Raw genomic sequence first — 16,312 nt, 5'->3', positions numbered from 1 at the left:
GCTTCCAATGTTGATGTTTATTCTATTGTTTATTGTTGATCACTATATTGCATATTGGAATATGTAATTGAAGATAACTCCTAATAAGATAATTTGGACGGCCGGTTTAAGTTCCTTTTTAATCTTGTTGTTTAATCGAAGTGATCACTAATAATTGGAATTATGTGTTGCATTAATATTCAACCAATTCAGCGTAATATTAGTTTTGAGCAAATTAGATCTTTGTTTGCATGCCTTTGAGATCACTGGAAATACTTTTCGCAATAAGAATCGAGTAGAGGCCAATACAGGCAAATGTGACTCCATGACTCACTTCGTACCATCATCCCCGATCCTCCTTTCGTGGTTCCCAACCACATGGAGTTAGTAATCTCTTGGATTATGAATGGGGTGTAACCTTCACGGGTCAATCGTTGTTGCCTTTCGTTGTCCCTTAACCGTGGTTGCCTTTTATGATCCGTGAACAGTTTACAAGTTCCTTAAAAACTTGTTGGCGGCTTCCTACTTTCCTTGTCCCTAATCGTTGTCTCTAATCGTATATGTCAATTCCCACTTCCTATGAGTGTCAAGCATATTCACAATATGCTTTTATGTAGGCGCGCTTCGAATGATGCCTACACTAACTGACTATTATTTATTTTTAAATAAAACTACTCATGAACTACTGGAAAAAAAGAGAAGATTAATATGAAAATAAAATCTAAAAACAATTCATCAATTTAAATAATTAAGACTATCTTCATTTAACAATAGAATAACTCAAACGAAAATTTATATTAAAATATAAAACCTACATCTAACCACAAAATAATTTATATAATCTTCATGAAAAATTGATTCGTATAAAATTGTAATTTCGAAAATCATCATAACACCGAATTAATACAAAAATATAAATAAAAAAATAAAAAATAAAAAATAAAAAACTGAAAGAACTGAAGAACACAAATTAGGAACAACTTAAGAACTATATAGAAATTTTACCGGAATTAGATATCAAATCAGGATAGAGTAGAAGAATTGATATTAAATTGAAAAAATTAAAACAATAATGGAAAGGATTGATATTGAATGAAGATTTTAGCCTTTTAAAGTAGTAGTTAATCTAATGTTTTTGGAATATTCAACCTCCCAAGATTAAAGGAGTTGATTTCCAACTTCTCAAGATTAAAGGAGTTAATTCCTAACTTCCCAAAGTTAACAAATCAAGCATATTAACGCATTCATAGTTCATACGGTTGTACATAATTTTCTTTTCTTTTTCTTTTTTAAAGTAATGTTGTATAAAATTGGGGCCTTGAGAAGCCGCCCTACCTGCCCTGGTTCAAATACGGGCCTGGTTACTTGGTCAGGGGTTACTAGGCTGGTCAAGGGTTACAAGGTTAGTCTATGGTTACTTGGTCATAGGTTACTTGTGTGTTAGCTGGCCACACCACACACAAAACCGCTGTAGGCTATTAAGTTCCTTTTATAAAAACTTAACAATAAAGCTTGTATAAAAATTCCAGCAATATAATTAAATTTTGAACTCATGTTTTCATACTCTAACATCAATTAAAATAATAGATTAGCATAATATAAATCCTTAGGCAAAAAACAACAAATTGAACACCTAGGGTTTTAATTAGTTGGCAAGATTTTAATCATAATAAAATCTAAAAAGTAATACTACTTATATATAATTAAAATATGCATCAAACATCTAAAAATCATGATATTAATCATAATTTAAAAGATAAATTAAATTTTAAAAAGGAGAACTTTTTTTTTTATGAACAAAACAACAAAAACCAAAAAGAGGGGAAAGAGTCACCAGCTCGACGGGGATGTTGTTGCTGGTTTTGGCTAGTGACAGTTTGTTAATCGATCTTGTGCCAGCCGATGTGCGTAATGAGAAAGATGGAATTAAGGGTTTAGAGTTTTGATTTTTTTTAATGAACACCTTCAATTGATTTGGGGAGGAAAAATAATGGTTCCTTTTTTATGAATTTAGGATATATATAGGATTCTTAAAAATCATATTTCGGGCAATTACAAAAACGCCATTAATAATGGAAATTCCACTTTTACCCTTGTTTTAAAACTCTTTTAGAAACTATAGGTTTTACTAATTAAATTCCTTTTTTCAAACTAATATTTATATAATTAGAAACTATTTAATAAGTATTTATCCTTTTTGATTAAAATTAATATTATAAATTCTAGAAATATATTTTATAAATACATAATTTTTTATAATACATATAAAATTACGATATTACAATTTCAATAGAGTTGAGATCTTTGAAATAACATTTCTTCAAACACTATCCTTTATCATTCTTCTTTCTACTATCTATATACACAATATTTTAGCTTCCTTAATTACAAACAACCCCAATTCGCTGGAGAATTTGGAGTAGGAAGAGCTAAATAGGAATGCAAGCGACACTTTAGCAAGTAGAAGTGATAAGTTTCCTAAACACTAATTAGTTTCTTTTATTATTTGTGTTCATATGATCTTTGTTGAATTAATTTTTTTTTTTTATAAAAAGTTGTTGTTTGATCACACGAAAGGTTCAAAAGAACCAATTCATTATAAACTCAAATCAATCAATAATGATATGATGTTGTTATGACAATGTGATCTTTTGAGAATAAAATAGTTCTCTTGTGAGTAAAACAAACTAAGTATTTCGTACTAATTAGGTTTCACATTGCACATTTTGCTTAGTAGTGAAATAAAATTGAGAAGAATTAGTAAAGGTGTATTAGTACTTGAAGGATTTTCGTCTTTGAACAATTTTTCAATACCCTGTCTCCGGAATCTATCTCTTGTTCAAATAGAGCTAAAGTGGACGATCATTCCAAAAGGGTTAAAAGGAAAACTCACGCCTTTTACCATGCATATTCCTCTTGCACATTTTGATTTATTTGAACAAGTTGAGGCCAATGTAATTAGGGATTATGTGTTTTTCCAAACCTTGCCTAAAATTGGATTCATTTTATCTTTAGTACATGTCTCCCAAACAATTGAGGATTTCAATATCAACAAAACCTGCCCCTTTAAAGGAGATTGGATTGAAGGAGGAGACCTTATAGGGCACCCCAACCCCTTACATGAAGTAAAAACTGTTCTTAGTTTTAAGAGGACATGTCTCCTTCGAATTCTAGAAACATCATTAGATCATTTTCCAAAACAACTAGATTTAATAAAGGATTAAAACTACTTAGGTCATCATCAGTTTTTATATTAAGCGTCAATTTTGTTTGCATGAGTGATTTTGATTAAACTTTGAAAGAGAGACTAAATAATGATTAATTATCCAAACTTTTTTTTATTATTAAATTAATATATGAAGAGTTTTAAATTTATTCCAGAGTTTAGGGTTCATATAAAATGTTCTTCCTTTCTTTCCATTTGTGAAATAAGATGTATTTTTATAAGCAGGTAGAGATTGATTGCCTAGAATTTGCGCTAGTTACCAACATTATTATTGCACATGCTCAACACAAGGTGTTGTGTTGGGCATAGGAATCTACATTTAGCATACTAACTGTTTAATTTGCTAGGCATGCATGCTCTATCATAGTCGTCCAAAGCTTAGTGCATGTTGCAATTTGCATTGAGGGTTTCGAATCAAAATTTTGTGGTTTTGAGTCATTTTGGTTTGTGTTTTGGGGTCGGTTTTGACAACTTAGAAATTGTGTTGTGCTATGAATGGTGTATTTGGGTTTAGAGGGGTCAAAATGAAGGCTAATATTATCAATATATCCACTCATACTAAAATTTGGACCAATTAAAATAATTGGTGCAATTATTAAGTGTTAGTTAGGGAGACATGATTTTGGTGTCTACAAATTAAGAAAAATTATTTCCATTTAATTACAAGAATGATTAATTATTTTGTATTGTAGATTAGAAGATAATATATAGGGAAGTATGCTCTTTCAAAATTACTAAAATTTGAACTTCTATTCCACCATCCTGAACAATAAGATCAGGTAATTGAATAACAAAAATACGTAAAAATATAATTAATTAAACTTAGCACTTCAAAGTTGGTACTTGTAGTCCAAAGAAGTTTATCTTGGCATTAATGCATGAAGCAGATAATGGTCCTTTTAAACCAATCAAATTGATGTTGTGGAGATGAACATTTTGACATGGTACCGCAGAGCTACACTTGATGTTAATAGCTTGAGATGAAGTTGTCGATCCTCCTATGTTGTGGAAGAAGATATCACTAAGCCTGATTTTGGATGGTTGTACAACATAATTAAGACGGTCAACATGTACATTTTAACTGTTTATTAAAGATCATAATGAAGGTTGATTTTTTATATTTATTCTTTTAATAATTTTATTATCGTATTAAATACCTATTGACTACTGTACTAGTTTTTCCAAACTTAATTTTAGAAGATTATTATAGACCTAAGGGTAATAGTCATATTTATAATATAGGACTACATTAGTTATATACTTATATTTTTTTTCGATTTTTAATATTAAAGGATATATATTAATAACTGATAAAGTAGTGATGCTTACCCCGTTCACACAAGAATGGCCTCCTCCGCAATACTCTTGATCTATAATAATAGGATTTTGAACACTTTTCATAACAATATCCTTGAAAAGAAATCCAAAAGCTTTGATTGGAATGACATTAGGCTTGAAAGGAAAAGTTTTGATCCTGATACCGTTGGTTGTACCACGAAGCGTGCAATTTTTTACTTGGACACCTTTGGCATCCTCTTCATCCTCATTCTTGCCAAGACTACCAACACTATTATTTAAGAAAAATATGTTAAACGTTTCCATCAAAGAATGTTTCTCATAATAACATGTAAATTTTTTTTCGATGTATGATTGATCTAAAAGTTAAGGGATGAAATCGAATGTATTGGGATTTCAGAAGGATTTATAGTTTTCAAAGTTTTTTCAAATAACCTATTTAATAAATATTGAAGAAATGATATGATTTACCGATCTTATAAACATGGATAAAAATATAAAACAAAAATAAAAAGGCCTAAAAAAAACTTTGGACTTAAGATTTATTACTCATTAAATTGCTAATTTTAGTCGTTTTCAAAATAGAAATTACTAAAAAGCGATTTAATATTTTGTACAATATTCAGATGATGTGTTATGTTTTTTACTAAACTAACTGTATACTAACTTACATACTTCCTCCATTTTTCTTTTATTGCACCATAAGGACTTTACACTGCTCACATAATCTTCTTTGACCATCTTTTGTGATTTATCCGTAAGGAAAAACATAATCTTGTAGCATCTAGTTAGATTTGTCTCGAAATCTACTTTTCAAATATCAAATTTTTATAATTTTGTACAAAAGTATAATTAAAGATATTGATAGCTGAAGTAATGCATTGGCAAGCGTGAATCACTCATGGTGCAATAAAAAAAATAGAGGAAGTATATATTTCTGTTGTTCCAAACTAGTTGATATGTTATTTTTTTTATATTATTTAAGTGTGTCGATGAAAAAAAATTAAACCATAAATATCTTTAATTATCAATAAGTAAAATTTACAAAAATTTGATATTTTTAGGGAAATTGTACCATATTTAACCTTTTTTTTTTCTCCATTGTCAAAAAAAAAAAAAAAAAAAAATTACTTGTGTTTTATGTGATTTTCTTATCCCTAGCTTTTGCAATACTTCTTAAGGTAACATAAAACTTGTAAAACATCATTAAATTGGATGAAAAAGCTAACCCTTAAACCCTTCCCATGAATCACCATACCCCAGCTCGAATTTCTCGCCTTTAACTCTTAAAAAACTCCTCCCTTAGCCCTTCCACCATAGCCGAAAACCACCACCCCAAAATCCTATCGCCGGCGGCCCAAACTACCCTCCCCTTCTTCGCCACCGCCCATATTACCCGAAAACCACCACCTTGAAACCCTAAAACCTCAAAGTCAAAACCCTAGATTTTGGTTTTAGGGTTTTGGTGTGTTGTTTCCAAGGGAAGGGGGGAGGGGGGGAGTGGTGTAGATGGTAAGGGGAGGGGCGATTGAGTTTGGCCAGTGCACAGGAGAGGGTTTGGGCGAGGGTGGGGGGAGGGGCGATTTGGAGGTTTTAGGGGTTTGGGTCAAGTTTTTCTAGGGGGTTTCGTAGGAGGTCAGGGTGGGGGTATGGTGGTTTAAGGGGAAGGGGGAGGGGCTCCGTCGCGACATTGAAAGAGGGAGGGGTCCACCCGACACTAGGGGAGGGGGCTGGGCGGGGGTGGTGGTGGTGGAGTGGGGAGGGTGGCAAGGGTTTAGGTTGGTTTTTATAATTTTTAACTTTTACTTTTTTTAGTAATTAAATAAATAGACTTTAAAAAACAACCAATCAGAAGATGTCACATGGCATACTTAATCTTAATGACTAATGGAGGTTAACACCATTAGTCATTAAGGGCAATTGGTGACATATTTGTTAAACTTAGAAGTATATGGTGAATTTGAAAAGTTTCATGAGTATATAGTAAATTAATGAATTACTCAAGGGTATATGGTGAAAAAACCATAGATGATCTGATATCACAAGAGGTATTCTAAATTTTTTAATTTGGTTAGCATTAATCTACACACACACACACACACACACACACATATATATATATATATATATATATATATATATATATTTTTAAAAACGTGTGATGTTTTATCGTATCTTTAAAGTTGAAAATTATTTAGTTTTAGATTAACTTATTTAAATTCAGAAATCTAAAATGAACTTACATGGAATTTTTTTACTATCAAATTTAAAAATTGAAATAAATATGACTATATTGTTTTTGAGAAAATATATATGATCATGTTATTAGTGGTGGAACAAGGGGGTTGAGGCGGGCCTTAGACTCTCCTTGATTATGATGTTAGTTGCATGTAGCTTAGTTGGTTTTGGTTAAAAATTGAGTACATTTTACTACTTATCTTCTAAATTTAAAGTGCCCACTAACACTTATTCTTGTCATTTCAATATACCACATATTATTTTGTGCACAAAATATTAATTAACATATATTATGTTTGGCTCTCCTATTAAAAAAAAAATTCTTGCTCCGCCACTGTATGTTATTTTGTGATTCAAATTATTCTTTATTTTAGCTTCATAAACAATGATGACCAAGTATATATCTTACAACATAAGAAATTGTTTAGGCCTTTAAAGTTATAAAATTAAAAATTTACTGTATAAAGATTTATCTTGGAAATTATTAATTTACATATATGAAATTCGTAGTTGTTTGGTTTCACCAACCTTATCTACATATTATTGACTTCCCAATTACGTTCCTTGTCCCGAAATTGCTTTCTTCATTTATATGTTCCCTTACTCACATATCTTTTTAATATTATTTTATCACACTTTTCCTCTAAGTGAATGAAACTAATATCTTACGTTACACCTTTAATCCACACACTTTTCCATACACTACTCTTTCTAGAAAGTACATATGTTATTCATTTCTCTTCCTAACCCTATAATGTTTCCTTATATTTTACCAATTTCTAATAAAGTGAACCTCCATCTATTGTTTAATAGATCTGGTAGTTCTTTATCCTTGAATTTCAATTATGTTCTATATTACACCCGATATATAGATACTATTGTGTAAAAATCTATTTTGAATTGTAAATCTATAGTTTCTCTATCCATGAATTGTGGAATAAAAAATGATTGTTAATTAAATTGCCAGAAAAATCTAAATATTGGTTTTGATTGGCATTTATTTTGTAATGAGAGTTTACTTGGCCTATGTGACTAGAGTTAGATCCAATTTTTTTTCATTATGTTAGTGGCCAAAGTTTGGTTGTTAATTACGCTTATCATTATGGAAACATTTGTTAATTTAGTTGCATGCCAATGTAATGTGTTCACACATATAATTATTTGTTGCTTGTTACTTTTTAAATTGCTCATATGCATGTCAATCATAATATGTTTATGGTAAAACTATCTAAATGTTGATTTATGCTCTAGAAGGTAATAGTTTGTGGGTACTAACATATGAACTGTTACTGGATTGTTACCATTGGTTGTAATGATCATTAGGTTGGGGTGACTTAACAATAATAAGGAACCTAGTGATCTTTGCAATTTTTAAAATTATAAATCTTGTGATTCTAATGTTAGTTTGATTGAAACTAAACTCTCTAACTTGTCTTTATTTGAAACAATAAAAACTAAGGTGACCTAGGATCTTATGAAAATTTGACAAAGTAATTGTGAATTCATTTGTTAATGATTTTCCCTATTCAATGATGGAATATTATTTATCAAAGGGTTTGTGTGATGAAGTTTCTTATATTATTTACTTATACGACGATATCAAAATTAGATAACACATTTTTTCTATTCAATATGTTGTGTAATATGAAAGGTTAGACGACTACGTGAAGAGGTAATGAAATGTATATATCAAGATTTAACAAATATGATGTGTGTCAAATGATTGAATCTTTGAAGCATTTGGATGAAAAATTATTTAGTGAGATTAAAAGGAAGGCTGAAATTACATTTTATTAGAAGTTATCATTTTGTTAAGGATAACTTTATGCATATCCTTATCACACTGAAATGAAAGAGTGGTTGAAATTAACTATCAGTACTTGAAAACATTTAGTTATATTAAGTATCTTGACAAAAATTACAAATATCCACAAAAAAATCTTTAATGCTTTATTACTTCTATTAAGTTAAAAAAGCTAAGAATTAAGTCTATTTAATAATGCCTAATATAAGGTTCAATAAATTATTTATTTGGATGCATTAGTGATAAATGTTTTTATATATTAAGTATCACAAAAATTAACAAGATTTTCACATCATATAAGAAAAGAGAATGTGAACATGCAAATTTTTCAAGGAGTTTGTTATTTTTCATTGTCAAAATCCATAGTTACAGGGTTTATTCTTTCTTATTGCATTGGTAAAAATTTAAAGGCTTATTAAAATGTGATCGAGGAACATTATTTTTTAACTTGGGTAACATACATAATGTATTAGATTAATTTAGAAGAAATTCATGCCACATGAATGCGTGTTTATCTTCCAATCCTAAATGAACCCCTTAATAATATCTCTTATTTAAGATTAATTATTAGTTGCAATATGATCTACAAATGCACGTCCTTTGTGGCATATGCTTAGATAAGTCATCTTGAGTTTTATTGTTATGAGTCAATGTGTCTTTATTGCTTATACCCAATGATAATGGATGCCATGTTTTTCAAGACATCATCATCAATGATTACAAGATATAAAAAATTTATGATAGGGTTTTGATGAAGATATATTTGATAAAATTTAATGATATTGTCAATTTGGTGTTTTTGAACTAATGATAATCTTAAATCTATTTTTAAAAATGTTAGATAAGTCACTTCTTATATCACAACTATGTTACTTTCTATATTTCTTTGAATAGAAATTTGCATGAGGTTTAGAGTAAAAGGCTTGAAAATTAAGGACACCCCTTTTTTTTTCCTCTATTATTTGTGATTTTCAGAAAGTTTTTAGCAAAATTTTAATTAAAATTAGTAAATAACTAGCCATGATAACTAAATATCAGTGTGTTTATCTCAAACTTAATTAATCATTAAACATTTATTGGTGACCTAATGATGTTTTGCAAAGGAGATTATTTTAATCAAAATTTTACTACTTTTCTAAACTTCTAGGTTGGAGGTAAACAAGATTATCCCTTAAAAAAATTTTGACATATGTATTCTAGTTTATACTAGAAAGTGATTTTGAAATAGTAAGGAAGTGACTATTTCTTATTGATTTTATAGGGTAAATCAAGTTTAAATAGTAAGAAACTCCACACTTTTTAAACACTGTTGTGCCTACTTTGTAGACTATTGTAAAATCATGAAGAAGTTTATGTTAAGTAGAAATGAATTAAGTGTAAGCTTGTAAAAGATTTTGTTTGTAAAATCTTTCAATCGGTACATATTAAGAGAATCTTTTTTGATTGAATAATCACCAATAAGAATATTGAAGGGTGTGCATTCTCAAGTTTATATTATTAATTATATAGTAATCCCTCTATTCCTTATTTATCTTCATATTTGGAATCTTTTATGTACTCTTCTTAAGCATTAAATGAAGTACATACTCTTTTAAGCTGGTTCTTTGTAATATGTTCACTTTTGTTTTTTTTATTTTTTTCAAACTCACACAGTTTTGCCAGATTTTATAGAGAGACTTTATAGTTTCAAACTCAATCCTTGTAAATGTAATTAGCTAATCATATAAAAGAATTCACTTATCCAACCAATGGATTAGATCGAATAGATTACTCTAATATATACAAAAAATCTAAATACCAAAATTTCTTAAAATCATAATGGTTGGAGGAGAGAGAAAACGTGTTTAAAGATCTTCGAAAATTTAAACTCCAAAATATATTGTTTATGAAGATTGGAGGAGAGAGACAATTGTCACTTATATTCATACAAAAGAATTTAATTTGAAGATCTTTGAAAATTAGGGAGATAAAATGTGTTCAAGGGAAATACACCCAAACCAAGTTTTTTGTATGCCAAATTCAACATAATCTCTATGTTTAATCCTTTGACTAGATCTGCCAAAACAAGAAGAGAAGGGAAATGGACAACAGAAGAAATTCATATTTTTTAAAAATTGATAAGGGGCTTTTGGTCTTATGGTGTTTGTAATGCAAAAAACGAAAATTTCACAAAAACAGTTCCATGATAAACCCTAGATTTGAGGAGAAAGAGACAATTTTTAGGGTTCTTTGCTCGTCGGAAGAAGGAAGAAAATGAAGAAATTCAGAGGAAATGTAGAGATATAGTTAGTTATGGACAAAAGAGATGTGGACGAAATATATGACAAGCATAAATGAAGTGGAATGTGTAATGTGAAATTATTAATAGAAAAATCAATGGAAAAAAATACAATTAGATGGATGCACATGAAATTTATTGGGGTACAATGAGAAATTTTATTGTAGTAAAACTTTGAAGTTGAAGGAAAAAAATTCTAGAAGGAAAGAAAAACTAAAAAGTTGTTGAAAAGCCCACAATGGAATATAAGAACATCAACAAGGAATGGAAGGAGTACTTAAATCTTTCATATTACCTAAATTATTAAACTTTTTCTAATATAATTTAGCATTAAAAACTAAAGAAGAAGGGATGATAAAATGTATATCTTTGTTATTTTGAATGGGAGTATAAATGTGTTTGTAAGTGCGATCAACGAGTGAGGTGTTGGGAAATTTTTAGATGAAAAAAAAAAATCTTTTTACTTTCTATTTGAAACAGAAATCCCATAAAATTATAAAGAAGAAAATTGATTAACTAATTAAATTCTTGTGCATTACTTGGTAGCATGTGTTAGGAGAACTTAAATTAGTTTTTTTTAATAGTAAAAACGTAAAATGTTTTATAACGAATGTTATACCTTATGCCATGGCCAGGACCACATGTTACTTTGTTGATGGAAAGTCGAGTTGATCCTTGTAGGATACCTATGCAATCATCACCCGTCTCAATACGTGATCGTGAGACCCTCACTTGGTCTGAAGAGCTGATCTGGATACCATCAGTATTAGGACTATCTTTTGGAGTTGTTATATGAAGCCTTTGTAATCTAATAAACTTGCTTGTGGTGATGAAGAAGTGGAATCCCATAGGGTTTAAGCTTGTAATCCTTCTAATGGATGCATTTGTAACGCCTTTAAGAACAATTGACTACAAAACCAAAAGTGAAGAAAAATTTTGCTACAAATTATAAAATGTTTATTATATAACTTCAATATCATGAAAGATAAAATAAGAAGAAAGTAAATATAATAAAGGGGGTAATGAAGTAGATAAAATAGTAGGATTTTTCTAAAAATGGTATTCCTTCCATTTTATAATATAAGGAATAAATCAATTAATATTAATGTTACACTTTAACTACTCACATTAAAATTTGATATTTGAAAACTAGGTTAAGTCCTGTTCCATGCACGGTCATAATTAAATTAAACAACAAATAAATTATAAATAATGGTGTTAATTCAACAATAATTAATCTAAAATAATTATTTGTAACAAATAACTTCAATTTTAGTTTATACCAATACCAAATACATAAAGATTAGTACCCATATATGAACTCATATACATCTATCCTTAAATTATTGACACACTTTGACCAGCATAATATGAAAATTTGGTTGATTTTATTTTACTTTAGAATAATTAGTATTCCGTAATCAATTTTTTAAATATGTTTTTAGAGTGAGTAGTAAGGGTTATTATTTTTTAAATAATCACATAAATATTTCGAGTCATTAGATTAAATATTCCAATATATGTTATGTATACTATAACAAAATGATTTTGTTCTTATAAACGTTATGTAATTTTATGATTTATAGAAAGTATGCTACCAAAATGATATTTTTTTTAATTAAAATAAATTTTATTATCGAATGATAAAAGTTGGAGAAATAAATTGATATTGATAATATTATAATAACCTTGGAAAATAATATATTACAATACCTTATATTTAATCTATGTTACTATTTTTGTAACTAAAAGTTTCATAGTATATAAAATATACGTAAAAAATGAGTATAATTGGATTAAAGATATTGTCAAAATGGAAACAACTATTATTGTAGGTTATAAAATAAATGTCATTAAAATATGGCAAAAAAAATAAAAAAAGGGCGGGAAAATTATTAACCAGGAAATGACAAGTATCATTCCAGGTTTCGCCTTTAGTATATAGCTAGGTTAAAATCACGTGCAATGCACGGTTGTTTAATATTTTTGACAATAATATTACAAAATACAAGTATAAAGTAAAAGATATTCATAAATATTTCATTTGGGTATATATGGAATATGATTGTTAAACGGGAAAGAAAAAATCATACGGTATAAATAGTTTACTAAAAGATTTTGCAAAAAAAAAAAAAAAAAAAAAAAAAAAAATAATAATTGAAGAAAAGTTTAGAGAAAGGAGACGAAAGTTTGTTGACCAACGATACCCCAGACGGTATCACTTTGAGCAGACTGCAAATTGGCAAAAGAAAGAAAAATTAATCACTAATGTTGCCCAAAGATACCACAGGCGGGAAAAGCCGGTTGTGGTAGATATAAAGAACAAGTAGTCTAGAGATTTTGTTAGAGGTTGTCCAAAGACCCCTTAGACGGTATATACCGGCTGAGGTTCATCAACAGACAGCTTGCAAAAAGAATTGAACGAAACTACAACAGGCGGCAGATGGCCGGTTGTGTATCCGTTAAAACAATAAATCCAGAGGCTGTTCGCAAATACCCCAGACGACGTGAGGCCGGTTCGGGTGCCAGAAATGTAGCTCAGAAAGGGACTGCTTGCTCATACCCCAGACGGTATGATACCGGCTAAGGGAACAGCAAAGCAGTTCAAAAGAAAGTTATTAAAGATACCCCAGACGGTGTAAACCGGCTGAGGGTCTTTTAAATGCAACTCACCAATAAGATTGCTTGAAGATACCCCAGACGGTGTAAACCGGCTGAGGGTCTTTTGAATGCAACTCACCAATGAGATTGCTTGAAGATACACCAGACGGTGTAAACCGGCTGAGGGTCTTTTGAATGCAACTCACCAATGAGATTGCTTGAAAATACCCCAGACGGTTTAAACCGACTGAGGATCTATTGAATGCAACTCACAAATGAGATTGCTTGAAGATACCTCAGACGGTTTAAACCGGATGAGATTCTAAATAGATGCAATTCATCAGAAAAATTGCCTAAAGAAGCGCCAGACGGCATAGGCCGGCTGCAGCATAATCGAACATCCAAATAAACTGACTAAGTCAGAAGGATACCTTAGTGAGACAGGCTACGAAACACAAACGGTATCCGGATGTATCGATGTTAAAGGTTGTTTGCACGAGCAACCAGGCGGGGTCAGGAGCTCTCTCTTTTTCTCTCAAGAAATTTCTCTCAAAAATGGCAAAGTGAGGAATGAAAGGAGGGAGATCCCTATTTATAGAAAATCTCAGAAGGTGAACCGTCACCTTCTCTTCCCCCTTAGTGTGAAATTTGAAAAAATAGAGGGAAGGAGGCGAACCGTCGCCCTCCTACCTGTTGACACGTGTCACAAGCGCCGCGTGGCATAGCCACGTCAGCACCTGTGAGGGGCAAATGTTTAGGGTAAAAATTACTCTAGACACGTGGCCCAATGAGAGTCTGACACGTGTCACCTCCTTATAGCACCATTGGCATCCAATCAATGGATGCCACGTGGAATTTTACCCCCAATGGGGGAGCAGATCTTCATCTGCTATAAATAGAGGAATCATCTTCATTTATTGGCATTCAGAAATACGGACACCAAACCCGAGCAATATTAATTGCGGAATCTCCCGGAATCCGAGAGTAATACCCGTTTACTTTCCGCGCATAATCTAATCCGTAATCATACTAACTTGATCTTCGGAGGAAGAACTCCACCCAACCGGAGTTTCGTGGTTTTGAAGGAACAAAAGTCAAGCGTGCATTCTCGCTGTTGTAACTCTCCCGCAGGACACCTCAGAAAACCCCGAAACAACCATAATTGATGGAGGTTGGGTGGGACTTGGTTCAGTAGCTAGAAATGCTAGTGGGAATGTTATCTTTGTTGGAACAAGACGTGTGGGAGGCTTCTGGATGCCTGCAATTGCTGAATGTATGGCTATTCAGTTTGGAATTAAGCTTGGGAAACGTTTTAGGCTAAAAGAGGTGATGATTGAATCGAACACTAAAGTGGTGATCAACCTTCTTGACAAAGCATCAACGTTTTTAGCGGACCTAGATAATATTTTAGATGATGTTTTAGACTTAGTTTCTCACTTTGAGTTTGTTTCTTGGTCTCATGTAAGAAGGGAAGGAACTTTATAGCGCACCACTTAGCTAGATTAGTGCTCTTTGGTGTAGAGCAAGTTTGGGCAAATCACGTCCCATGTGAGATTTCTCCTTATGTACTCTCGGATACTTTATCCTTAAATTAATAAAGCACTATTATTTCTTACAAAAAACAAAAAACAAAAATCTTATTATTTCCTATACAATTCATATTTCTAATAATAAACAGATTATCCATGTAAACAAAAAAACTATTAGACTAAAATCAATTTTATTAAAACTCATGAATATCATCATCTATGAATCTATAATCAATAAATTTGTTACCAATGTTTAAATATATTATACAATTTATATTTAAAACTAACTGTAGACACCTGGAAATGTCTCCCCAAAACCAAACCCAATGATGAACAACCTTTCACTGCCATTATTGGTCGGGTCAAATATTTAATCTCGGGAGTGCTTAAAACCCATGTTCAGTCAAACTTATCCAGTTAACAAATTAGTCAAACCATTTATTCAAACTCATTCCAACTCATATCCTAGCCCAAACCCTTTTAATTCATTTCGTGATATTTATTAATTAAGCCCGATTAATAAATAATAAATACCTTAGGCCTGAAATTAATCTTGAATAGCTGAAACGACGCATAAAATATCACGTTCTTTGTCATTAAGCAATGAATAAAATGAATCTGGACTGTTTTCAGGAAAATATGTGCACCGTGTCACGGCAGACACACCGCGTCACGGTATTCCGCGCCGTGTCGCGGTATTTTGCACCGTGTCACGGTATCTTGCGCCGTGTTGCGGCACACATGCCGTGACGCGACATTTTTCTAGGGTTTCTTCGCGGCGCCTTTTAATTTCTAGGGTTTCGTGCTTCACCCCTCACGTTTTCTCTATAAATACAAACCTGATTTTTCCAATTTCGAGGGACCAAAAAATCATTATCTTTCTCTCTTATGCTCTAGCCTAAACACTAGCCACCCTATTCTCTCATAATACTTTTCCTAAGCACTCCAAGGAGTCTATACTTGACCCGAAGTTTTATACTTAAACCAAGGTTTGAAAGGTAGAATTAACTGAGGGTTTGGACCAAATCAACTCTACTTTTTATTTAATTTAATTGATTTATATTTTTATAAGTTACTAACAATTTATTCATAATATAGCAATTCAAGGAAACTCAAAAAGTGAGTAATTAATCACTTAATTACTCTTATTTTTATTCTTTATTGCTAGTATCATGATTAGGGTTATTATTATAATTTGATTTGACTAACAATGTTATGGTTAAACTGCTTCCAATGTCGATGTTTATTCTATTGTTTATTGTTGATCACTATATTGCATATTTTAAGGGAATATGTAATTGAAGATAACGCCTAATAAGATAATTTGGACGGCCGGTTTAAGTTCCTTTTTAATCTTGTTG

At 30.9% G+C, this 16,312-nt stretch overlaps 1 protein-coding gene across 1 annotated transcript; it reads right to left on the bottom strand.

Annotated features, from left to right (window-relative positions):
• Nucleotides 1-3,969: 3,969 nt before the first annotated feature.
• On the bottom strand, nucleotides 3,970-15,548 carry LOC110734817 (exopolygalacturonase-like). The gene is made up of 4 exons (XM_021914963.1): nucleotides 15,486-15,548; nucleotides 11,441-11,730; nucleotides 4,536-4,772; nucleotides 3,970-4,247 (listed from the first exon to the last, which is right to left on the bottom strand). Exons 1-4 carry the CDS (start codon nucleotides 15,546-15,548, stop codon nucleotides 4,028-4,030), a joined length of 810 nt encoding a protein of 269 aa, XP_021770655.1. The 3' UTR covers nucleotides 3,970-4,027.
• Nucleotides 15,549-16,312: the final 764 nt, after the last annotated feature.

Source organism: Chenopodium quinoa, unplaced genomic scaffold, assembly GCF_001683475.1.
Source record: "Chenopodium quinoa cultivar QQ74 unplaced genomic scaffold, ASM168347v1, whole genome shotgun sequence".
Classification (NCBI taxonomy): Eukaryota; Viridiplantae; Streptophyta; class Magnoliopsida; order Caryophyllales; family Amaranthaceae; genus Chenopodium; species Chenopodium quinoa.
The sequence above is the reverse complement of the archived record's forward strand: the minus strand, read 5'-3'. Positions and strand labels throughout refer to the sequence as shown.

Bases quoted from the DNA above. Each gene is read 5' to 3' on its own strand.
- LOC110734817 (XM_021914963.1), bottom strand. From the start codon at position 15,548: ATGACAAAGAACGTGATATTTTATGCGTCGTTTCAGCTATTCAAGATT. The intron at 11,731-15,485 runs GTATTTATTATT...TTGGTTTTGTAG, and splicing joins AGATTAATTTCAGGCCTAAG to TCAATTGTTCTTAAAGGCGT. The intron at 4,773-11,440 runs GTATAACATTCG...CTTAAATAATAG, and splicing joins GGTCCTGGCCATGGCATAAG to TGTTGGTAGTCTTGGCAAGA.